The sequence below is a fragment of the Amborella trichopoda genome, chromosome 11 (genome assembly GCF_054954075.1).
Source record: "Amborella trichopoda isolate Santa Cruz 75 chromosome 11, AtrichopodaSantaCruz75HAP2 v2.0, whole genome shotgun sequence".
Lineage (NCBI taxonomy): Eukaryota > Viridiplantae > Streptophyta > Magnoliopsida > Amborellales > Amborellaceae > Amborella > Amborella trichopoda.
The window spans coordinates 47,334,498-47,361,153 of NC_142346.1; the positions used below are offsets into that span (position 1 = coordinate 47,334,498).

The window sequence follows — 26,656 nt, forward strand, 5'->3', positions numbered from 1 at the left end:
AATTAATTTTCCATTTTATGTTCTCCCCACGAATTTAAACCATCTCCATCAATTTAGCATTCTGACGTATAGATAACTCAAATAATTGTAGAAACAGATATTTCAAAGCCTCTGCCCCTAACCATCTGTTATGCCAAAAATAAACCGATCTTCCATGACCCAATATCCACCTCAAACTACCCAAAACCAATCTTCTATTGCTCACAATACCTTTCCACACATAAATCATTTTCTCTTCTTCTCCTCGAAATCAGCTGAGATATAGAATCAAAACCATACTTAGTAACGTAAACCTTGTGCCATAGTTGATCACCACATATGCAAGACCTCCACCACTATTGTGCAAGCAATGTGTGATTAACCGGCTTAATCATTCTTATCCCCATCCCGCCTTCTTTTTTTGGAGTGTAAAAAAAGACAAACTTATAAACTTAGAATTTCTTGATAAGAACAAAGTTAATAAACTTAAAAAGGAAAAAGTAACAATTTCTTGATAAGAACTGAGGTCGAAATTCCTTTGCGTTTCCAATTAGAAACACGTTTGAGAGACGATAAGCAAGATCAATCCTCAATATGCCACGTGTCTAATGCTTCGAAAAAATCACTAGAATGCCATTGATAAGAGAGAGAGAGACAGAGAGAGAGAGAGAGGAACTCTTAAGTACCTTGAAAATATATCATGGACTGAGGATTTAAAGAGTAAAAAATCATTCTAGAACCTTGAAAATCTATTGTATATTTGAAAAAAAAAAGGGAATTTCTATCTAAAGGAAAAATTTAAAAATATTAAAAAAAATTCACAAAAAATAAAATAACCAAAATCACTAAGAAAATATCCAATAAAAAAAAAAACAAGTTTTGGGTTCTCATGCCTATTCCTTCTTAATTGGTTCATGCATCTTTGGCAGGTTTAAGAAATTGGAATAGGAGATTTTTTTTACTATTAACATTGAATAATAGATCTCTATGTTATTTGGCTTGATCTATAAGTTAAATTATCAAAATAATCCTGTTTGTTTTGGGTTATATATCTAAGATATGCCCAATTTGGATAATCTTAAACAAATAAAAGGCTCTATAAAAGGTGTCAACCTTATATTATAACAGCAATGCGTGCTAAAAAACTACTAGAAAATGTTTGTTTGACATGAAAAAACCCTCCCATTGATAATACTAACCTTGAAAGTTATGAATTTTAAAAAGAAAATTAAGAATATCAATACCTAAAACTAGAACATTTTGTAAAATATTAACTGGATTGTGATTTTTACATGTTTATAGCCCTGCTCCATTCGTCAAGCTTTATATTTCAAGGTGCACCTTGCCTTTTAGTAAGGTGGGCGCCCTGTATAAACGACACTAAAAAAAATAAAAAATGCCAATTAAATTTTAAAAGCCAAAAAATTTAAAAATCATGAAAAATTCGTCCTTTCGTGCATCTTCCCTCATGGGAGTTTGAAGTAGTGATTTTCCTGCAAACACAAGTTTTTTTTTGTATATTTTTCAAACTTTCAGGTTGCTTTGTTGTTTCAAAAACGAGAAATTTATCAAAATACACCTTTTTTTTTTTTATCAAAACACACCTAACTTTTCAATCGTTCAACATAGTTAAAATGTTAAATAGCGGATTTTTATGCACATTTTCATAAATTTCCCTTTCCCAAAAATGAAACAAACCAAAAAAAATAAAAATGAAAATTTTGTGGTGTTTTCCTTTTCACGTACAAAAGGGTTTAGCGTTAGGGTGTTCAGGGGCAGCAATATCCAAGCCAAGCCGAACCGGGGCCGCGGCTCAGAAATGGCGGCTTCACTCTGCTTCTATTGTACAGTGAACTCTTCGGCTCCAATGCATTCGGCTTGGCTCGGCAAAACTCTAAGCACCTCAGTAAGTTGCCAGAGCCATTTTTCCTTATTTGTTTTTTCATTATTTTGTTTTTTTGAAATTGGTTGATTCTTGGATTCAAGATTATAACTGATAATTTTTTTTATGTCTAAATATGTTCTTGATGAGATTAATTTTTCTGAAATTCTGAATTTATGTTCCATTCTCAATGAAAATGCGTAAGGGACCCGGAGGTGAATTTTTTCTCGTTAAGATATTAATTCTGATGAATTCATGGAAATTTATGGTTTATTTATTTATTTATTGAGTTTTCTGTAAAAAAGATCCTGTGTTTTTCATGATATTTAGGTGTAATTATGGTAATTTCCGAATATAAGAGAGAGTAGTTTGTGGATTTTATGTTGTTCATTTACAAAAGGAGGTGTGAATTCCTTCGTCAAAATATTCAGAGACATTGGCGTGAATAAGAAAATTGCAGGTACTAAGGTGAAAGTTTTATGGAAATTTAGTTTGTTTCTTCTTCGCTGTCGATCACTAGTAGTAGTAATAGTAGTAGGAGTAGTAGTAGCAGCAGTAGTAGTATTATTTACAACATCAGTCCTGGATTTGTATTTTCAATATATTGAGCTAACTATGGCTATTTCTACAAATAACGGAGAATTGATGGCAACTTGGTGGCTTTAATGGAAATTTTGTGTGTTCAGTTGTTGTTTTCGTTGATGAAGCCCATTCCAAATAATTGGATTAAGGCTTGGACAAGATGTTATCAAATGCGGGTCTTGTTGTTTTTCCTTTTTCTTTTTTAAAATAAAACAGTGCAGAAATTGTTGTTATCTCAAGATGATTGGCGTGAAATTAGACTTCATGAAAATGGCATAGAATTGAAATTAGTTATGTGGATTTATGGAAATTTATGGTACTTAACTAGCATTAGTAACATTCTTCACAAAATCATGTATTAGCATGCTGTTATCAAGGATTTGAGATGTGATTTGAGCTATTTGGGGAAAGGAGAGAATCAAAAGCAGTTTAGATTTCCAATACTAAAATCACAATCATATGATAGAATCAGCTAGAATCAGCTGTTAAGAGAGTAGTAAAGCGACTCTCAAAATTATCCTTGGCAAACAATGTCTCCGGCGATTATAATATAAGTGCATCTACATGTATATGTATGTGGATATTTATGTCTCATGTGCATGTTTTTTTTTAATAGCTATTGATAAATGTCGTGTGTGTATGCTTCTATACAGGGATGTGTACGTATGCTTGTGTATGCTGCCTGCATGAATGTATGCATGCATTTAGTTGTGTATGTATATATGTACGTATTCATGTACTATTGCCTGATGATGTTTATGCAGTGAAATGCTATAATTAACCTTGATTGTGATTTAATGGTCCAACAAACTTTTATGATGGCCTTTGTGTCATGAAATATGGGAGTAGAACCAACTTGGAAGCTATGTTGCATGGATTCTTCTTTTTGAATGTCGTACCTGTTTTGGACATGTATCAACAGTTCTACCCACATACTGACCTAGATCTTTTTGTAATCTTCTTCATATTCACTGACCATTGATTGCATCATTGATGTAGACTTCGATCTTCTTTTTTGTTTTGAGCAGTCACTTGTAAATTTTCAAAACATGTATGAATTCAACCAACACATAATTGAGATTTTGAGCTACTCGTCATGAAATAAATATTGGTAGATAATGTTGGGTTTTTTTTTAATCTCTTTATAATATAGCCATATCGCCTAATCTTATTCATCATGGAATGAGGAATTCGACATCCTGTACCCATGCCTGACATTTACGAAATGTCGAGTCCATGCAACAATGTCGGCAGGGGAAGTGCATTACTATCTGGTGGACTATGAAAGAAACATAGTCCATTGGGTCATCACTATCTGCTGAAATGATGAATGGTGATGGAGAGAGAGTCGGACGCCACCATTGCGTTAATGTTCTTTTTGGAGTGTACCACTCCCTGGCCGTCAGCATCCATCTCTTGAATGGATAGTGATGTCCTGATGTACTATGACTTTCTCATTGTTTTGTAAAGAAATATAGTTGGTCTCAAATAATGATAGATATCATTAAGGTGGTCTGTCATAGACACTCATACGAGGCCAAGGTACTACTGAGAATTGAAAATAGGATGTTTTAATGACTCTCTCTATCGCTTTTCCTTGAATTGTTCTTGGTGAAGATGTAATGCCATTCAGTCGAGTTTCTATTAGAGGACCGACTGGTTCAACGATATCCGGGGCACCACATATGCCAGGATTTTCCATGTTCTAATGACTTGTTGTAATATGAATTGCACTTACACTGCTCTTTGATGAAATGGTAGGGACCTTTTAATAGTCGAAGTTGTCAAAGAGTGCTTCCTTCACTTACAATTATCGCGCTCTTTTGGGGAAGTAGGAAATCTACGGAGATGCAAAGTATGGATGTCTCTCTTGGGACATTTACCCCTGAGGGTTCTGCAACTGAGGTGCCTTCTTGATTTCTCACTCAAAATATTAAATGTTGTTGCTTATTCTATACTTGATGTTCTAAAAGTAGGCTTTGAATAAACAGGTAACATCTGACAATGAGTTGAAATCACATAGAATATCCCTTTCAGTAGCATCATCAATTACAGATATTTCTTCTGAGCAATGGGATGCGTGTGCAATGGATGCAACTGGGGTCGAGAAACTCAATCCATTTCTTACCCATGCTTTCCTTTCGAGTTTGGAGGAGACAGGATGTGCCGTAAAGGTAGAACCTATTACATCTGACCTTCCTGCACTTACATTTTGCTTTAGGTCTATTCTTACCACCATTTCTATGCTACTAAAACGTTATACTTCTTTCAGATGGTACTATTTAGATGTTGAATATATTTCTAGTTCCATTTACAACAGTTTTGCAAATTTACATAATTATTGGCCAGTAATGCTTAATTTTTTTATATAAAACACAAAAGGCTATTAATAGAAATTACATTCATCATGTCTTTTATATGTATATGATTTTCTATGTGCAAGACCATTTATGTGGGAGATGCCCCAGAGAAGTTTTCTGTCGTATGAGAGCATTGGTGCATGGAAAGTGCTAACTCTGTTGGATCAAATTTAGACAAAATGTGAATGATCACCGTGCTTATCTGTTTTGTGATTGTTAGACTAGAGGTCACACAATAGAAGATAATCTATTTTTCTCACTCAGATGGAGTAAGGGCTTAAAACTCTTGATACACACAATGCATTACTGTGGGAATAGGTGAAGGACAACAAAGTTAATAATTCTCATGGACATGGGGTTCCATAACATTTCATTCTGAAGGAAAGTGATCACGTAAAGTAATTCTGACTGTTTAAATTCATTTGTGTCGATCAAAAAGATGATGTTCTTTGTGTTACAGCTTCCATCAATAGATTTGTGAACGAATGAATGGTGTCGAGACTATGCATTTTCAACTACTAAGACTATATTGATTTGTAGCAAGATTGAGAATATGCACAAAGTTTGACAATACATGTCTTGTCCCTAGTCATTTTATCAAGATATGCCTATTATTTTTACAACAAAGTCAATAAATGCAGAAAAGTGTGTGCATCGGGTGGTAAAATTGTCAAAAATAAAGAATGCTCCTGAATATGTCATATAATGGGACTGGAAAAATAGCAGGCAACTGGTTAGAAGAAGAAACATCATTTGAAGTCCTAATTTTTTTGTTGGCTATACCTTTCTCGGCCTTTTGGCTAAGATTAAGTGTAGTATTATCAGTTTAATTTTTTTTGGTGGCTATACCTTTCTCGGCCTTTTGGCTAAACTCAAGCATAGTATCTCTTCTTACCAATTTTCTTTTTTGTTGGCTGGGAGCTATTATTCTCCCTCAACACAAAATTCATCCAAACAAAAAAAGCTGTGTAAAATAGTAGTTCAGCTTCTTGAGATTATGTGCTTCGGGTCGAAGGTTTTCGTCTTCGTTGTCCTTGGTATGTTACCTAAATGTTGCATTATTGGGCTATAAATATCCATTGTCTCCATTTTCTAGTGCCTTATGTCATATGAAATGGCAGTGCTTGAAAACCTGGGAATGGACGGGTGAACCGGCCATTAGGGAAATCGGTCTAGATCGGCAATTCGGATGACCTGGTTCTCTAATAGAATAGTCCGGTCCAATTCCCTGAGGGAACCAGACGATTCTAAGGGAACTAGCCCAGTTCCGCCCAGGAACTAGTTCGGTTCCTACTGATTCCTGATCTGGATCGGTGGGTTTTAAATCACTATGGAATAGTGTCAATTAATTGGGTTACATTCTATTAGGGGTGTGGTTTGCATAAGGTTGCAACCTTAAGCAATCAAATTAAGGCGCACCTCCAAATTTCATCATAAATGTGATTTTGGTGTCAAAAGTTTTTAGGATGGCTTGAGAATCTATTTTGATCTCTAATTATAACCATAAAGTAGATCTATAAAAATATGAAAATCTTGAAAATGGACGGTCAAGATAATGTATTACAAGATACACTATTTTTGGGACTCGAAATCTTTGTTTCTTTTCATATTCATACATCTCGAGGTTGAGATGATCAATTAGAGAGTTTTCCAACATCAAAACAACCTTTTATGATGGGTTTTTGAGGTGCACCTTAATTCTATATTTTAAGGTTGCAACCTTATATAAATGTTTTCCTTCTATTAGTGTATCATATCAACACCATTATACGTTTTCTCATTTTAATTTTCTTTGTATGTTGGACTGCTTTTACAGGGAGCAGGATGGTTACCGCAGCATATTATAGCGAAGGATCAGTATGATAATATCATAGGTGTTATTCCTCTTTATCTTAAAAGGTTTATCATCTGCAATATCATCGTTTTTAATTAGTTATACAACAAATTTTGTAGCATTCATTTGTTTGTCAATCCATCTGCATGACCTCTGTGCTATACATAGCTGAGTTGTTATTAATTATTGATTTTCAGCCACTCGTATGGAGAGTTTGTTTTTGATCACTCCTGGGCCGATGCTTACTACAGATTTGGTTCTAGTTATTACCCTAAGCTGCAGTGTTGTGTACCATTCACTCCAGTTACAGGTCCAAGGATATTGATCCGCAAAAGTTGGTACAAAAATCAGGTCTTTGACAAATTAGTTTCTGCCCTGAAGGATCTGACTGAGAAGGTACTTTATTGAAACAGTCGTGTCATCAACTAAGGTCCTTCAGTTTGATTTAGCCTTCTAATTCATCAGGTCGTGTAAAGAACTTTTGATCTATTAATAAAACACATTGACCATGAAATACTTTGTGCTTCTTTTGGAGTATTTAGTGCCTCATGGATTAGGGACCTGCATGTGATTTCCTTTGTTCGGATTGCTTGTATGGGAATGTATGTGCTTATAATAGAGACTGTTTCTGTCATATGTACTCGTTGTGAAAGTATAATAGACCCATTATGTCAATAACTCAACAGTATACGATAAAACAAAAGCGTCTCCATTGTCTGCCCTCCCTGATGGAATGTGAGATGGAATGTTATTCTTCTTGAAATTCTAATGTTGTCTGTGCAGGAATACCTGTTTGTGCATGGTGTATACTATTATTATCATATTTTCTCCTTGCTTCATTGTGTGTGCCGGAAACTACTTTTTCTTATTATCATTGTATATTATCCTATGCTTCATTGTGTGCCTGAAAGGAGAAATTGAAGCCCAAAAGTAATCATGGAGAATCTTCACATACTACTAGTAAGAAACAAGTAGGTGATCAGTGGTTTAGCTTTTGTTTGATTATTTGATGGTAGGGAAGAGGTCAGTGAGGCCAGTGATGTGGCCTCACAAAGCGTCTTCTCTATTTGCATGCCTGGGATTGAAGGCCTTAGGGCATTGCTTGTAACCAAAACATTAAGGTTTAGTTCATTATTGGTCTTCATGTATGCAAGCTCGATTTAGGGCACATCAACAGCATGAGCTGATTAATAACCTTTAAAAGGTGTATTGTATTGTTTTGTTGTTTACAAGTTGTGTTGATCATTCATGAATTCTTCATGATTAGTTAGGCATTTTTCTTTTCGTGTTTTGATCTGAATAAATATTAGCAATAGAAAAATAATAATATGATAAAAGATGCATTTTCATTTGAATGTCTTTGTGGTGCAGTGCACGGTGAATGTTTTAACCTACTAGCACACCTTTTTTTTGTCTATCTGCTTTGTTATTTTTCTCAAAAACATGGGGGTGAAAATTATGGTTACAGTATCAGCTTATGATTAAATACTTTTGAATATTGTCAACATTATGGATGTTTTGTGCGATCAATGAAATTGAGCAAGCATGATGTTTTTTGAACCTAGAGTAGCTATACACAACTTAATTTGATGCAGTATGGTAAGCAGTGTCACATCTTTGACAGTCAGGGGTCTCATCTTTGCATATAACCTTTCCCTCTGAGGATGAATGGCACAAAATGAAGAAGGATGGATTTCTCCAGCGAATAGGAATGCAATACCATTGGAAAAATCGGGATTACAAGAGGTAAATGAGTGAACATTTTCTTCTTGCTCTTGATTTCCTTTCTTCTTTTTAGACCATTTCTTTTATCTTATTTCTCAGGGTTATATCCCTTTGTTGTATACATTATGCAACTTGATGGCTTGTGCTCCGTTATACGCCTTTTTTTGTGCAAGCATATGTGAGCTTATAGACCTGTATGTTTTGGATCTTGGTTATTTTTAGCCATCTGCAAAGATTTTCTTTTTTTGTCTATTGGCATCTTGGCTATAGATTTGTTCTTACACATTATTAATTATTTTGTATTTCTAGTTATATCTTCGCGATATGTACAAATGAATCTCGTTGTTTGCAGTTTTGATGAGTTTCTTATGGACTTGAAACAAAGCAAAAGAAAAAATATTCGACAAGAGCGCAAAAAGGTTGGTAAATTTGTTATATTTGGAATTCATGCAGATATTCCAGATTTTTGTGACTGTTATAGTCAGTAGTTGGATAACTCTGATCTATCTTTGTTTATCCATTCTAAATGAATGAAGAACATTATTTCCAAAGGTCCTAATAAAGCCTTCTAATTGAGAATATGCTAAGGCATGCCAAAGTGGTGGGCTAAGTTACCTGTACACATATAGGAAGGTTAAAAAAATATCGTGCAATTCTACCCAGTAGTTGATTAAAAGGGCTGGCCTTCTAGGAGGGTAACTTGTGAGTTTGCGATTCTCTTTGATAGTCATTTTTGTTCTTTTCCAGTGCTGTTGTTTGTCAAGAGGGTCTGCTTGTTAAATCATTCGCTTTCTAGAGGATTTGTTCCAACTTTTGGGGGATCCACCCTATCTTTTAATAAAGATATCCATGAGTTGTCTTCAAGACAGATGATTTGTTCAAAAGTGACTTTTGGGTTCCTCACTGGGGATTTTATATGGGGGTTACTTTTGAGGGCCCGATGACTTGTTAAAGGGTACATATGACAAATATGATGGTAGATAAATTCAGTGACAAGGGGGTTTCTTCTAGCCTAATGCGCTTCATGTTCCTAGTCTTTGTAATAGGCTCTCATAAACATTACGGATTCCAAAAAGAATCAAGTAATAGATAAACTTCACCAGAAAAATAAGATACTTGGATGTTCCCCATATTGTATCAGTACCTCATATTGTATCAGTACCTTACATCTAGGCATAATGAACTGCCTACATGAAATTTTCAAGTCCTTTTTCATGATTTCACAATCAAGTTCTTGATTAATGTGACAAGATGCCTTGTACTACTAGGGATGGACATAACACAAAAGTTTACATAGTCCCCCCCTTCCTATAACTTGGCTGCAGTGTTATCCCCGACACTCCAACTATGGCTAATGTCACGTATTAACATCTGTCAGCAGCTGTGGACACTTGGTAGGTTAAACTATTTTTTAAAAAATATTTGATTTCTATGGCAAGATTTGAACGTAGGTACTACTAAATAATGAGGTGAGTTCTGCCACCTTTCCAACTACATAGCATATGAAATATTATAGGAAGTTATTATACGTGTACTAGTAAACCTAATATTTTATTACTAAAAAAGGTAATCATATCGACGTGTGTTGCCATATTGGCTTTTTAGGCTGACGTGCTACACACCCACAACACTTCTGTCTATGTCCATGTAAAATCCACAGACTTTTTTCAAGCCCTATGTCCGTCTCGGACTTCTCATTTTTCCATAAATGAAGCTCCCTTCTTATACTTAGGGGGATCAACTTAATTTCAAATGAAGACACCCTTTCTTTGTTACAAATGCACACCTAGCCCATAAGGCCCTTTAATGTATTTTGAACCTCTCTCTCTCTCTCTCTCTCTCTCTCTCTCTCTCTCTCTCTCTCTCCGTCCAGCAGCTCCCTCTCTGCTCCCTTATACACTCTTTTTCTTGCCGTTCGCTCTTCTCCCAATCTTTCTGCCCCCTCTCCATATCTCTCTCCACCTTCCCTCTCTCTCTCTCCCCCTCAGCCCTCCAATTATCTCTCTTTACCCTCCCCCTATGGCCCTTTGATAAGATCACATGCACTTCTCTTGCAACCTCCCCCCACCCAAAACAACAAAATAAATAAATAAATAAAAATAATAAAATGAAAAATCTCTCTTTGCTTTGTGTCCAATCCAACCATTTATTGAAGGCCAGTGTAGAAGGTAAGTAACCTAGGGTTTCATTTCATTGTTTCAATTGCTTTTTTTTTGCGTTCTGCTTTGTGTATTTCAGTTTTGCTTGTTTTCATTTAGGATTCTACTTTATTATAATTATTATTGGATATTCTTAATTACTAATGGAAGTTGTAGTGTATTAGAGATACTAGCAGTAGAACGTGCGTTGCACATTTTAACCCGTGTGATTTTTCATAGGTGGAAATGATGTATTATTTTAAATTTGTTGTTAAGGGGTTTGTCCTCTATGAAAAAGTGTAAAAGATTCAATAAATACTATTAACATAAGCATTCTATATATGTATAAATGTTTTGATGTTCTCAATGTAAACTAATAAGCTGCTGAATGTAAAGGGAATTTGTGAGTTTAATATGAGGGCAAAGATTCGAATGTTTATGTCGTAATCCATTAACAGTTCACTTCCTTAGGCCCAATGTAAGAATATTTTCTGGACTCCAAAATTTGGGGATGCAACATCTTCGACCTAGCAAGCAACCTTAGAAAAAAAAGAATCACTCTGCAGATTCATAGAATGATAGCCTAATATCAAACAGAGAATGTCTACATAAACTCAAAATCCAAAATACTCTTTACGACAATAATCATCTAAGATGTCTCTGCTACACACCATTCACTAGTTGTATATGACATTCTTATCGAAGAAAGGGGCCAATTTTGCAAAGATGGGCATGGTCATCATTTTTCAAGATGAAACGTTGTTTAAAGAAAATTATAAGGCAAGTTTGGGAATTGCACACTTCTCTCGTGGTAAGAGACATGGATTCTCAAAATTATGGACTTTAAAATAAGCCGAAGAATATGAAAGGTAAACACAGATGTCCAAAAGACCCACTTTAGGGTACAATATATTCTTGCCATGGGGTTCGTTATAAAGAAAATCCATCTAGTTGTTAGACGGTTGAGATGGACTCCAATTGGTGCATATGTGTACTATCAGGATCATCTATGCCCATGCAAAAGGTGTCGACCACCTACACATTAACTCCTTTTGCACATGTCATGATGTCATCCTAATGCTCAAAATTTATGGGGAAATTTAGTGTCCTTACAATTAGCAGTATTTAAAAATTTCCACTATATTTTCATTTATTCATGTCACTGTTTTGGTTTTGAGTATAAATAAGAAAACACATAAAAAAGGACACGACTGTAAAACATAAAACACATGGAACTTTTTTTAATACCTCTAATTGTAAGGAATAAATTTCCCAAATTTCTATCTAAAGTAAAAGAAATCTACTACTCCAACTAAAAGTACATAATAATTTTATTTAAATATTATGTTTTTAACACAGTGATTAACTACAAAAAATGCTCTTGTGGTAACATGGCCGAATTAATGGTTTGCTCGTATAATTTTGATTCAAACCTCTGAAGCTACATATGAGCGGATTCTAACCAACAATACATACAATATTTTTATTTAAACTACAAAGTTGATTGAAATATTTTTATTTATAATATAATGTTTTCAATCCCACTGGACTGGCTTGTTCAGCGATTCGACGTTGGTTTGATGATGATTCCGATCGGGGGGATGAAATGGACCAGAGTCACCACCTGTTCACTGATTCTCAGTTCAAGCCAGTTGATGCGGTCCGACTAAGACAATATTGATTTCAAGCTTAACTACTAATTTGATCACCTATAGTGATGGGTAGATAATTGAAAATGTGAGCGACTCTATTGATTCTATTTGTGCTTAAAAGAATTTATAGATTTGAATTTTTATATATTACTCAATAATATTGTTCAATAGAAATATCAATGTATATTTACAAATTTAAAATCATTTAGATTTATTGATGAAATAATTAAAAATATGAGTTTTTAAAGTTGTGCTCACAAAACAAAAATATTGTAGCTATGATTTGGATTTTAAAAAATTTGACCTTTTATATAAATTATTGGCCTTTAAATAAAATATTGATAAATAAAATGAATGTGAAATTTAATTAAATTGGATGTGTTGTTTCACTTCCGATTCAATTTTTTTCTTAAGGTTTTGTTTTTTGAGAAAGTATGTTTAACAATGGCCAGCATTAATCATAATCAAAGACAAAGCAGAATATAAATAAGCAAAAGTGGAATGCACAAATTGGCAAACAAAGAAGAAGCAATGCAATGGAAACAAGGAAATGGATGCCTTAAGGTAACTCACCTTCGGTGCAGGCCTTTCATAAATGGTCAGCTAGGGGATTGAGCGTGGGGAGTGTGGGCAAAGAGGAGTGTGGTAAGAAAATATTTGATTTGATCAACTGACAGGAGAGAAAGAGAGTGGCGGTGAAGATAGAGAGAGAGAGTGAGGAGGTGGGGAGAGATGTAGACGAGGTGGAGAGATTGGGAAGAGAGCAGACAGTGAGAGAGAGAGAAGAATAGGTTGTTGGGTGGGTGGGGGGGAAGGGGGGGGGTTTGCGGCGGCAGAGGTTTGAAATACATAAAAGGGACTTTGGAGAGAGAGAAGAAAAAAGCGGGGGTGGGGGCTGGCTCGGGGAGGTTAAATCCATAAAAGGGACTTTGGACTAGGAGGGCATTTCTAAATTCTAAGTAAAGAAAGGGGTGCTTTCATCCAAATCAACCCCCCTGACTGCACAGAGGGGATGTCTTGAAAATAAAAAGTTTGGGGGTGGATGTAGGGTTTAAAAATTCAGGTAGTGTTATGACAGCAAGTTATAGTCAGTTGGGGGGCTATGTAAATTTCCCTATTTATGCAGACTCTCTTTCCATTCTTCAGTGGTGGAATGTGTGAATGTACATCCAAAGTCAGATACCTCTGCGATAGAATTTTTGTTTTGAGGATTTTTACGTTCATGATAATTCTTTTGTGGTGGGTTTCAGTAAGGATATGGAACTTTTTCTACATGGCGCTTGAAACTTCAAATCAAATGCAACGCAGAATACTTTCTGCCACTGCAGAGTGTTCAGTTCTATTTTGATAAACACCGGTCATTTGTATGGGGCATAACATTAAAAGCGGTAGACTTTGAGTATTGCATTCTAATATCTGGTCCTTTTCTATAATTACTTCCATATTCTTGTTGACTTCATAAAATTCACCCATTAGATTTTCAGGAATTTCGTTTCTTATTCTCGTTTTATCAATAAGAATCCTGGAAGTTTTCTTACTTATTATATTCAAGTGGCTTGCTGTTCAGATTGTGAATGGGTAAGTGGTGTCCTAGATTTTGTACATTTCTATAACAATTTGTTTCATGCTGAAATTCAAATATTACATGTACAAAGGGTAGCAAACTATCTCCAAGCTAAAGTTTTTTTTTCACAGATGATATGAATTAACTTCAATTAAGCTAGCGTTTTAAGATGCTCATTATTAACATGATTTATTGTCATGCAGATATCAGCTCAAAACTTGAAAATAAAACGCCTTCGTGGAGATGAAATAAAGGTATAGTTTTGGGATCTGTTGTGAAGGCTAAGAATTGAGTTTCTCTCTAGGATCATGAGTCAATCCAGTGGTCATATGTAGCATGTACCGTGGTCATGGTATTTAATTTTTATGAATTGGATGTTTTTGAAGAACTTAATAAAGGATGACACAAACAATGATATTAAGATATAATCCAAATAATTTAGTAGAGAAAGGTAACACACAACTTGGTCGGAAAACTTGTCAATTTTGTTTGTGTTTTCCTTTATTATACTGGTTAATGTGTAAACCTTTGATTTGCTTATCCTCTTCTATTGCATGCCTCCATCATATGCATGATAACAGTTGTTAGTATGAAGTCAACACAAAAATGTGCTTCTCAACCTCATATAAACATGGAAGGTTCTAGTTTACTGGGTTCTTCGTTTCGGGAGCTTCACAAAGTTTAAATTTGTGGAGGGTATATTGATTAGCTAAGAATGGTGGAAAATTAAGAAGAACATGGCATGATAAATTAAGTGAAGCAGTATGAACTTCTGTTCTCTCTATCAGCGATTCCCTCAATCAGCGACAATGTTCCATGTATACTTACAAATCTCTGTCAATTAGAAAAATTAGATCTAACTTGTAGCCTTTCATCAAAGTGAGGCTTTAATGAACAATGACCTATCATTCAGTCTAGTGTGCTTTAATCTACAACTATTATTTGTATGGAAGTGCGCAATATGCTCTAGTTCCCCCCATGTCTGGCTTGCTGCATTTTTTACCGAGACTTCTATACAATGCATTTTGAAACTCTTGGTGAAGTAACCCAATCAAGACCATCTTTGCACATACAGTAAAAGGAATCCAATTTCATATCCAACAATAATCCTCAACAAAGAATCAATGGTAAAAGGAAAGAAACAAGTATATATGTTTTGCTCTTAGTTATTTGAAGCTCCTAAGGATGCGGCAGAGAGCAATGCTGAAGAGATGACTTTTCTTCAGAAATTGCGTAGGCATTTGATGGTAGTGTCAAGTTTGGGAGTGGAAATGTTACTCAAGTGTGAGATTTTTGTATATAAGCTTTTACTGTGATACTGTCTAAAAGGGAAAAGTCTTTCGCAGAGATTTAGGACAATATGAAATGGATTCATGGAAATGTGATAGGCTACAAGAAAATAAAGATCCCTTCATGATTCTGTTTACATTCTTTAGTAATCTGATCTTGAATCCTTGAGTTATTTCAAGCCTTGAAATGGCATCCACCATTAATTTAATGACTTCCATATGCCAAGTGAAAGTAGAGTAAGGCCAGGAGAGGGTTACGAACATTAACCATTCTGTAGAGGGGTCTATGGAATCCACACACATGGTCAATAACCTATCCTGAAGGCACATAAACGAGCATTTTATTTCTTAACCTTGCATTGTTACCTCTTTTCTTCCTTTTTTCCTGATTTTTAACTGAATATCATTTATATTCATGTAAAATGCTTTACAATTTATAACATTGCATCTATAAAACTGAATCTTGTGTAAGCACAACTGCAAACTACCAAAATATGAGCTTATGTTGAACAAACTTGCAGGCTGTACATTGGAATCAGTAATTGAGATTTGGAAATCCCCTATCTGGCCAGGGCATCTCCTTCATGGTTAGCCTCTCACCATGTTCTTGAGAGATTTGCAGCCTACTATATCAACACCAAATTTCATCGAATACAATTTGCAAGCACCAAGGACGTATCTATCCTTGTTTTACCATCTGATAACATAACTAGAATTCCCTTCTATGATAATTGACTCCCAACTCAAATCTAGATTACTAAGACCAAACACAAGTATCCACACCTCAGTTTCATATGAATTACGAACATGCAGCAGACCGGGGTCAAGTCTTTAATATGCAGTTATGCACCCTTAGTAGTCCCTTATGATTCCACACAATTGAGATTGCCTTTCAATCTACCATCAAAATTCAACTTTACAATTCCCTCCAGGTTGGATGCCACTTACTTGACATTTCATAATTATGTTTTTCCTGTGATTCTCATAGTCTGTCATTGTATAACCTCAGAATTCTTTCCTTGATATAGCACATGAAGTGATTGTGGATTCATGGTGCTCCTTGTCTAACTCAACTCCCATTTTTAATCTTTGAAACACCATCCTTTTTGCTCCAGCCATAATACTCAGAGAGTTGCTATGAAGTCAACCTTCATGGTACTAGACCCACATTTGATAAAGGTGAGGAGAACCACTGCTTGAACAAGGCTTTTATAGAATGGGGTTGTAACCATTGTAAAATTCAAAACTTTCAAAACCATCTCTGGGTAGCATGCGAACGGTCCAGGAATAGATGGTTTATAGTTATTAGCTTCACACACTAAACAGATGTTGGGTATTAGCATACCTCTACTTCTCAAATGGTCTGCTGTCAGCACTCTATCCAGGAGAACAAGCCATGCAAAAGCTCGAATCTTTGGCACCCCAGAAAGGGACAAGACTCTATTGCCAAAACTAATTTCCTCGGTCCTTCTTGTAAAGGCACTACCATCGACTTCAAACCCCATTTGCATCTGGGGTTCAGATTAACCTGTCTTCATCTTGCTTAATGAAGTAGCCATGTATTTGTTTCAGATCTATTCTCCCTTTTCCATTTAATTCATAGGACTGACTGCTGTGTGATCCTCATTGCTATCAACAAGACATGACATATGCTTAAAACATGCTCATATGTCTACTGAATTAATAGTTAAATAGTTTAAGCAACTTGTTGTCTACTTTCTCTAATGGAAAGTTGGCTATTTAGTTATGCATAGGGAGTGGATGTCTTAGGTTCCTGTTCTATTGAGTTATATGCTACAATTTTAGAAATTCATGGCGTGTTTTATGTTCAAATTAAATAAAGGTTAAGGGAGAAGCAAAGCAGACCAATAATTTACTTAAGCTCTAATATTCTGGTCCAAAAATGTGTATCGTACTCCAGTTCCATCTTTTCATCTTTGTGACTTCTCTTCCATGTTTGTTTTATGTAATGCAAGAATTTGGCTCTTATCTTGCAGGCTAGGCATTGGGATTCGTTCTACAAGTTTTATCAGAACACTACAGATAACAAGTTATATCCTCTTCTTTCTTTTTGTTCTCTTTTAACTATAATATGCAAGTGAGATTGGAGATGTGACATCTAAATTTGATCATTGGCTGCAACAAAATTTGAAAATGAAACTGGCTTTTGACCATTTTATTTATGCCAATAGTTTTTATGATCAAGCAGATGAGTTTCTATATAACTTCAAGCAGTCAAGTTATTTATCATATTTATCTTTGTATATTTCTTTTTAAGATTATTCATTTGTGTGTAGGTGGGGTCGAGCTTATCTCACTAGGGATTTCTTCCATACTATTGGTTCCAAATTGGGAGATCGGGTATTGCTTGTTGTTGCTGAAGAAGAGGATGAACTTGTTGCAGGTGCCCTTAATCTTGTTGGAGGAGATAACTTATTTGGCCGGTTGTGGGGTTGTCACCCTCGAGCCTACTACCCAAGCTTACATTTTGAGGCCTGCTATTACCAGGTTTGAAACTCAAGAACTAAGAAAAGCTAAGAAATATAGGTTAGATTTTGTTATTGCAGAAGTTGGAATCATATTTTGGATTGATGATGTCACCTTTTTTTTTTTTTGATAATTAACATTGTATTAAAACTGAATCACAATCGGATGCTATAATCAGAAATTTTGCTTCAACTGGAATAAAGTAGAGAAGACATAAATGCCATGTTGTTGAAACTCTTAAGAAGTAGGCATGGTACTTCTGAGTGACCAATGAATCTACTGAGGGGTAATGGAAGGGTCCTTCGTGAATCCAACTGAATGTTTTATCAACCACACATTTATCTTAACAGAAACGGTAGAGGAGGGATCAGGTCTTTTGTTGAGTCTCTTTGAGCTGGATTGCCCCTCAATTAGAATAGCATGATCTTATTCCATTACTGAGAACTTCGTTCCTATGTTCAGGTTTGAAGGGCTGTCCCCAGGAATTGTGTTTTCTTGATTATCTTCTGCATGGCTTATCTGTAACATGTCTTAATTGGGTTAGTCTATTACTGTCATCTTCCCTGAGAGCAGCCATTTAGTTAGGCGAGGTGATGCAGCGAAAAACAGAAATAATAAACAGAAAAAAATAAAAGATAAAATAATAGATGAGAGAATATACCCTCTCTTAGAGCTTTCAAGGAAGTCCATCCCAAAGACCTCTTCACAAGATCAAGAAAACTCTTTCTTTACTCTATTCACCATCTGTTTCATAAGTGGGATGTCTTTCCCTTAAATACAAACTAAAAAAAAAAGAGAATAAAATAACATAAAGTAAAACCCCAAAAATACTCTCTCTCTCCCTGTAACCTCCACGTTTTCTCATTCTAACCCACATGTTATTATTTCTCTCTTTTCCCATTACTTGAAGCCCATTAATTTAGGAAGCCCCCACCCATCTCTACGCCGTTCCTAATCTCTCCTTACTTTGTTAATGCTTTTCAAGCCATTAAGAGATAAGAACCTCAACCCCCATAAAAATATAAACTATATCCTGCATAAAAATCTAAAATAAATATACTAACTAACTCCCTTAGCAAATTTCCTATTCTAGCCCTTAATTCTCTATAACACCAAAAAACAAAAATAACCCTAAACCTAATAACTAAAAATGACAAAATAAAAAAATAAAAAAAACTCATTGCATCACGAGGGAGGGAAAACACTGCATGTTTCAGCTGTCCTATTTCGTTTTCTTTTTTTGGGGTTGTTGGGGGGGGGGGGGGGGAGACTTAAAAAACTTTTAACATTTTACTAAAATAGGGGAAACTTGAGAAAATTAGATAATGTTAATACCAGATGATAAGATAAAGGAAATCTAATTAATGGAAATGAAGATTTTGGTAACAAAAATGAAAAATAATTTCAAAATTATTATCATATGTTATACTACTAAATTCTATCGGACATCTGTTCATATGTGCGCATGTGTGTGTGTATGGATGAATTGATGATGATGATGAGAACTATTGGTCTTATCATCATCATCAACAACAACAATAACATTAATTTAATAAATTTGCAGAAATTGAATTATATACTCTTCTATACTCGGCAAAAATGCCAGCTCATTTGTGGAAGTATTGAGCATTGCCATAGGCAATAGAAGCAGCGATTGAGTTAAAGCTAAGCACAGTAGAAGCTGGAGCCCAGGGAGAACATAAAATTCAGCGTGGTTATTTGCCCGTGACAACATATAGTTGCCACTACATCCGGAATGATTCTTTCAAGCAAGCCATTGAGGACTTTCTAGTGCATGAGACAGAACAGGTAATCCATTGCTTTCTAGTTTTTTTTCAAGTATTCTGCAACACTTACTAGAACTTAAAGTCGATTATACTGAAGAGTATCCTATATGTTCATAGCTTCTATTGTTATGTGGTGCTTTACGGTAGGAGAAAACATATACCATAATCCAATGTATTATGAGAAACCTTAGTTCATTGGAGTCATCACCATCCAATCTAATGAAGGATGGTGATGGAGAGATGGTGGAACCTGCGTTGGTTTTGATTTTCTTCTTTAGACGCAAACCAACATTTTTCATGCCCTGTTCTTGTCGGTTGCACTCCATCATTTCAATGGATGGTGATGATCCAATTGGATTGTCATATACTTTTCTCTAGATTATGCAAATTTGGCACGTGTCTAAGAAATATAGTTTCATCAATGTCCACTTGGAAGAATATGTGTGGTATGTGGTTTCCAATATATGCTGAATTATTATTTGAGATGTTTGTCAAAGTCCTCCATGCAATGGCAAGACAAATGGTCCTTCCTGCGAGGGATATTTTTTTTTTGGCATATAGATCAGTGGAGAATGGATCCCATACCCATGGTAAAAATGGAACTCAAGACATCATGTTGTTGCACCCACCACTCTAACCACCTATGCCTCGAGCCCATGCCTTAGAGGGACATTTCATTATGTGTTGCTATGCATATCCAAAATCTATCATTATTATGTCTGGTAAATCTCCCATTTGCTAAACTACTTCCTATCGAGTGAAGCATGTCATTGTCAGCTCATCAACAATGTTACTGCATTTCTTATCATCTTTAGCCTCATCGCTGTCATTTTTCATTGTTAGGATGACGTTATATGCTATTAAGATAAATATTGAAAACTATGAATATTTCATTGAAATCATTTCACCACCTTGGAAGTATTTTTTGTGAGCATTTGTTATTTAAGGATTGGCTATTTCAACTTTTTAGCAATTATAGAAGTGCATACTACTGCATGAACTTTAAAATCCAAAGATGAGTTATAGTATACCATATATCTTATTGTACTTCAACTTTGCTTGGATTTCTTTGCCTTGAGCAGTCCAATACTCAGAAATGCTGCTTATTTATCATTCTAGTTTATGATCTTTAAACGTTAACAAAAGGAACCACAGATGCTGTTACATGTTCAATTTTATGCCATAACCCTCTGACTCTACCTCTCTCAAACAAGAAGAATAATAGGCTTGTAAATGGGTTAACCCAACCCTGACTCGACTTGATATGGACTTGGAACGATCAGGTTAAGGTCAACTGGACTGCAACGTGATCAGCCAGGTCCAGCATGTTAGTCCAGACCTGGACTGGGTCGGGCTGGCTGGTCGATTGACCCCTTTATCACCCCTATGGAATCATTCTCTTTATCAATTCTATACCGAAACCTCCTATTAATTACAGCATAATTTTGGCTTCCATGATTCCCCCTATAGTAGTCTGCAAAACCTTTGGCTCCATGCAAATTTCAGTGCAACAATATCTTACTTCTGCTAACTAAAAATATTAGATTTGCATTCAATGGTGAACTATGTAGTAAATCAGTACATGAAACTCCACAAGTCCTGCTCGGCGTGCAGCCGTGTCTGAAGAAGAAAACCTTGGGAACCGGCCATGTCTTCTATTCTTAAGTTTTTCGATACTTGGCTGAGTCAGTAACAGACTCATCAAAGTCGAGTTGCTTGGGCTCAAGCTCGGGAAGCTAGTGAGTCCCAACTTGAGTCCTTGCTTTAAATGTTATGGCATGGAAGTGTTTGATTCAATTTCTTTTGTGAGTTTTTTCATTCTTTTCTTCTGGTTTTTTTTTTTCTTTTTCCAAATGACTTTATCTTATTCACATGCTTATGGAATCTTTTATAAATTTTGTCCGATAATGTGTCTTATTTTCAGGTTAAGCTTGTTGTGAAAATGTTGAAAGATTCAAGTCCTTTCAAGGAAAATTAATTTAGCGGGTGAAATTTATCTCAATCTTACCAAAATTGTGATCATAGCTGTGATTGTAATATACGTCTTCTTTGTGGCTCGTCTGCCTGAACTTGTAATCAGTAGCAATGTATTTATTGTAATTGACAAATTAAACATGTAAATAACAGTTAAAAAAAAAACATGTAAATAGGGGAATGGCGGATGATGCTTCAATATCAACCTGCTAGTCTTAATTCGTGTGTGCGCACGCGCGTGAGAGAGTGATGGACCCCTAAATAAGAGAGAAGGTGGACCTACAACTAGATAGAGAGAGAGAGATGGATGGAAGTGGACCTGCAGCTAAATAAGGGGGGGGGGGGGGGGAGGGGAGGAGATTGAGAGAGAGGGAGGGAGGGAGTTTATAGATTAAAATGTAGAAATATTTATGGGCCAAAATGCCAAAAAATGTCTTGCATCCCAGGTTTGAATGCCACATTTTAACTTGCGCACTCTGTAGGCCCTGATTGTCATATCAAAGACATTTAAGAGCCATGCTTTCTTTTTGCCTTTTATGGGCCATTGTATTCTTCTTTTGAGTCGGAGTTTTAAAAATGCCGATTGAATCAGATGGGAATTGCTTGCTTGATTAGGATTGGGAATGGTTGGGGCCAGAATTTCTTTGATGGAACTGGCCAATTTGGCCTATCTCGACTGATCTTTTGGATGGGTGATTCAGATCTTGGATTCGTTTTTTTTTTTAACATTGCTTTTGAGAATTAGTTTTTCTGTTTTTCTATTTATCTTCTTATAAAAAGAGGGAAAATATGTTTTTGTTTTCAAGTCTTACATGTGTTTTGACAGTGTTTTGTAGCAATGTTGTCATATTCGTATCGCTTTGACCGAAGCGACCAAAGCCTAATAAATAATTTCTTAATAGTTTTTAACTTCATGTTGCTATGATGGAACTTTATATTGAATTATAATAAATTATATTGAACAAAATTCAAACTCACATATTAACCTTTTTTGGTAATTTAGTTATTTTTATTTTTGTGATGTTATATATATATATATATATATATATATATATATATATATATATATATATATATATATATATATATATAGGAAAAGTCTTCCCAATCTAGCTAATAGGAGTGGATTCTGTACGCCTGCTAGCTGACCGCTACAGTAAACGTCAATGGTTTAGATTGAATCTGGATCGATCTGATAGTCACGATCTCTTTTCGTATTTGAATTTGAATTTTTTTTTTTATAAATCCAAATCACTTGAAATTTTAGCTGTATATTCTTTTCATCAAGGCGCACTTAATAAATAATAATAATAATTCACAAAAAAAAAAACTTATGAAACTTTATAAGGGTATTTTGGTCAATTTTTTTCATGTAAAATATTTTTTTTATATTTTTGGAAGGTTCACCAATTTTTTATGTACACACACTCTAAATTTCATATCAATCCGATTTGTAGAAAAAAAATTAAAATTCAAACACTATCAGACATTCAGGATCATCAGATCAGCCTAGATTGACTTTGGGTTGTTGGTGTTTACTGTAGCAGTACATCTTTGGGCTTACAGAATCTTTTACTTATATATATATATATATATATATATATATATAAAATAAAACTCTTCCCGATGCCTATAGGTGAAAATAAATAGTGATTTCGCTTACCTTCATCACCGTCTAAAGTTTATCGCATAGTCACGATTGTTTGGTAATGTTTCATTTTTTATGTTTTTCTATAAATTGGAATGATCTAAAATTTGGAGAATGTGTATATCTTAGTGAGGCGCACCTAATAAAAATATAAAAAAATAATTCACAAAAAAAAAGATCAAAATACCTCTAAAACTTTTCGGAGGTATTTTGTTCAATTTATTTCATGTAAAATATTTTTTTGATATTTTTCATAGATTCGTCCATTTTTTATGAACACGCTTCAAATTTCAGATCATTCTGATTTGTAGAAAAAAAAATGAAAAATGAAACACTACCGAACAATCGTGATCATGCGATGAACTTTGGATGGTGATGAGGGTAGATGAAATCATAGTTCATTTTCGCTTGTAGGCATTTTGTAGTATCTTCCATATATATATATATAGGGATATTCAAAACCCTTCAAATTACAAAGGTTCAAGATAGAGAGAGTTGTAAATGGTGGATTTATTAATTTTGTAGTCTATTTTTTTAAAACAGTTACTTTTGTAGGGTAATTTTGTAAATATTACTATAAGACAGTACTTTTGTCATCTCCATAAGAGGTAAAATTGAAATTTTAACTAAATGACAAAGGCACTATATATATATATAGCGAAAAGATCCTGTGCGCCCAGATACGTACTGCTGCGGCAAATGCCCGGCACAAATTCAATCTAGGCCGATCAAACGATCATGGATATCTGATAGTGTTTGAATTTTAAGATTTTTTCTACAAATTCAAATCACTTGAATTTTAATATTTTAAGCGTATGTTTTTCAAAAATAGGTAAATCTGCGAAAAATATCAAAAACAAATTACATGAAATAAATTGACCAAAATACCCCACGAAAAGTTTTGGGGGGTATTTTGGTCAAATTTTTTGTGATTTTTTTTTTATATTTTTATTAGGTGTACCTTGATGAGAAAAACACATGCCCAAAATTTCAAGTGATTTGGATTTGTATAAAAAAAAATTAAAATTTAAACACTATCGGACATCCATGAGCGTCAGATCGGCCACAGAATGGCTTAGATTCAATCTGGGTCATTTGTGTATGGGCGTACAGTAGTGACTCATATATATATATATATATATATATATATATATATATATATATCCATATGAATGAAGATACTACAAAATGCCTATAGGCAAAAGTGTATTGTGATTTCGCCTACTCTCATCACCGTCCAAAGTTCATCGCACGGTTACAATTGTTCAGTAGTGTTTCATTTTTTCTACAAATCAGAATGATTTGAAGTTTGAAGCGTGTGTTCATAAAAATAGATGAATCTACAAAAAATATCAAACAAATATTTTACATGAAATAAATTGATTTTGAGGGTATTTTGATCTCTTTTTTTTTTCATATTTTTATTAGGTGTGTCTCACTGAGATGTACACACACTCCAAATTTCACATCATTCCGATTTATAGAAAAAAAATGAAACACTAGTGGACAATTGTGACCGTGGACAGTGATGATCTCCTATAGGCGTTGGGAAGACTTTTCATTTTATATATATATATATATATATATATATATATATATATATATATAAGGCCTAGGCATTTTTGGCAACAAAAATCTTCATGATGGCTCTAAAATTAATTTCCAACAACGACAATAAAATTTGAAACCAAAAAAATATACAAATCTTTGAACACTTATTTTTTTGGCGAAATAGATAGTCTAGATGATTAGGTAAAATATACACTATTTTTTAGAGTTTAAAATATATATTCTTTCCACAACCATAATGCTCAAATCGAGTTGATCGATCTAAAAATTTTCCGATGTTGGAATTACATTTTTTGAGGAATTATTAGGTGAGGCTTTATGCAATCCTATCAAACCAGTATATATATATATATAAAAGTATCCATATATTGTATAGATTTATTGTATATAAAAGTCATTTTCTATGTTAACATTTCTAACAGTCTATACTTATTGCGAATGGACCCGAATGCATTTCTACGGACTATGGGCGGGGAGAGAGAGTGAGAGTCGATGAGGTTTGGGAGAGGGGTTGTAGGGGGAGGGGAGGGGAGGGAGGAGAGAGTCAATAAGATAGAAAGTCATGCAATAAGATATGAGAGAGAAAGAGAGAAGGGGGAGAGAGAGTTAATGAGGACTAAGCAGTGGCTTAAAAAACGGATCGGTGCTCTTGATTGGACATCCAAAAAACTCATTTGGATTGGTGAACCAATGTTTCAGATCGAGAATTAGTCGAATCAGTCGGATGCAGCCTTAAAAAAAAAATTCCAAAAAATTATTATAAATCATTATAAATGTTGTTTTTTAGAAATCCAATAAGAAATTAAGGCACTACATTAATAAATTTTAATTTTTTACATCAATATACGAATATTGCGATGTTATTTTCCTGTATGTAGATTCTCATCAAACATTTATTAAAACTTAACTAAATACAATATTATATATTGAAATTAGAATTATTGGTTTGTATTTTTTATTTTTATCATTATTTTACTATATAAATAAGAATAAATTTGAAATTTGTCTTTTGATATTATCTAATTTAAAAATTTTAATTTACAACTATAACAAAAAATAATACATTGCATAATTTATAATGTAAAAAATTTAATAGATAAAATATAATATTTGATTAGCAAATTAGTATAATTATTAATTATAATATTATAATAAAAGTGATTAAAAAAACAAGGGTATGACCCTCACAAATAAATAAATCTAATGTATAATAATTATTATTGATAGAAATATAGAATTTAGTAGTATAATTTTTTAATCATATTTTAATAAAATTAGAAAAATAAATAAATAAATTCATATTTAGAATGTGAGATAATTGATAAAACAACTTGAAATAAATTCTAAAGTAGTATGAGCTAGTGTTATTTTTATCTTTTCAAATATCTCATAACTAGTATTTTTTTAATGTTCAATAAACTAGTATTAGTATTATTTTTTGCTTTTTTTAATATCCTATGAGCTAGTACAATAATTTCATATAATTATGTTAACTTTTGTAAATTATTATATGGAATTTTATATTTGTAATTATATATAATTAAGAGAAATGATCCTATAGGACCCTGCCCCACCCATGTGTGTAGGACCCCAAAGGATCACCATTAAATTTGGTACGGATTTATAGAAAGGTCAAGTCCAACACCCATGGGATAACTTTTCTAGAGATCCATGCCAATTTTAATGGTGATCCTTTGGGGTCCTACACATAGGTGGGGGGGGGGGGGGGGGGGAGAGGGTCCTATAAGATCATTACTCTATAATTAAATATTAATTATATGTATCTTATGTTTTTGTGTGTGTGTATATATATATATATATATATATATATATATATATTAAAAATGATTAAATCTTAAAAATAAATAAATATAATTAAAGATCTATTTATAAAGCCCACCCATCCCTACCTAATGGTATTAATCTATATGCTCATTCAATGTCATTATTTTTTGGGTTGGGCTATGAGAATTGTCCCACATCGAACGGATGTGGGACGAAAAAGGCATATAAAGTGAGGTGCAACAACATCATTGCCAAATAATTGTTTGGAAAAAAGGCCAATGCGTGACGGCTTCTTCCATCTGAAATATAGTTCCATGTGATGTTCATGCGATTTAAACGTTAAAAATTCAAAATACAACGTTGAAGATTCGAAATAAAGCAGTTCAAGTAATCTCTATAGT

At 34.2% G+C, this 26,656-nt stretch overlaps 1 protein-coding gene and 1 pseudogene across 8 annotated transcripts; both read left to right on the forward strand.

Moving 5' to 3' along the window:
- The first annotated feature begins 1,723 nt into the window (after nucleotides 1-1,723).
- Nucleotides 1,724-21,458, forward strand: LOC18427750 (acyl-CoA). Of its 8 annotated transcripts, none has more exons than XR_016043777.1 (12): nucleotides 1,724-1,885; nucleotides 4,205-4,348; nucleotides 4,435-4,617; nucleotides 6,620-6,702; nucleotides 6,835-7,033; nucleotides 8,262-8,383; nucleotides 8,715-8,781; nucleotides 13,920-13,970; nucleotides 17,003-17,055; nucleotides 17,303-17,513; nucleotides 19,057-19,301; nucleotides 21,204-21,458. XR_016043777.1 is itself a non-coding variant. In XM_006836796.4 (12 exons), exons 1-12 carry the CDS (start codon nucleotides 1,799-1,801, stop codon nucleotides 21,255-21,257), a joined length of 1,425 nt encoding a protein of 474 aa, XP_006836859.3. In that variant the 5' UTR covers nucleotides 1,724-1,798; the 3' UTR covers nucleotides 21,258-21,458. The 8 variants fall into 8 exon arrangements, 6 of the variants coding, with proteins under 6 accessions (XP_006836859.3, XP_088707268.1, XP_020519078.2 ...); XM_006836796.4 differs by having other exon boundaries at nucleotides 19,131-19,301; XM_088851142.1 differs by having other exon boundaries at nucleotides 6,620-6,677; nucleotides 19,131-19,301.
- LOC148779968 (U2 spliceosomal RNA) lies at nucleotides 5,583-5,657 on the forward strand (annotated as a pseudogene).
- Nucleotides 21,459-26,656: the final 5,198 nt, after the last annotated feature.

Bases quoted from the DNA above. Each gene is read 5' to 3' on its own strand.
- LOC18427750 (XM_006836796.4), top strand. From the start codon at position 1,799: ATGGCGGCTTCACTCTGCTTCTATTGTACAGTGAACTCTTCGGCTCCA. The intron at 4,618-6,619 runs GTAGAACCTATT...CTGCTTTTACAG, and splicing joins AGACAGGATGTGCCGTAAAG to GGAGCAGGATGGTTACCGCA. The intron at 17,056-17,302 runs GTTATATCCTCT...ATTTGTGTGTAG, and splicing joins CAGAACACTACAGATAACAA to GTGGGGTCGAGCTTATCTCA.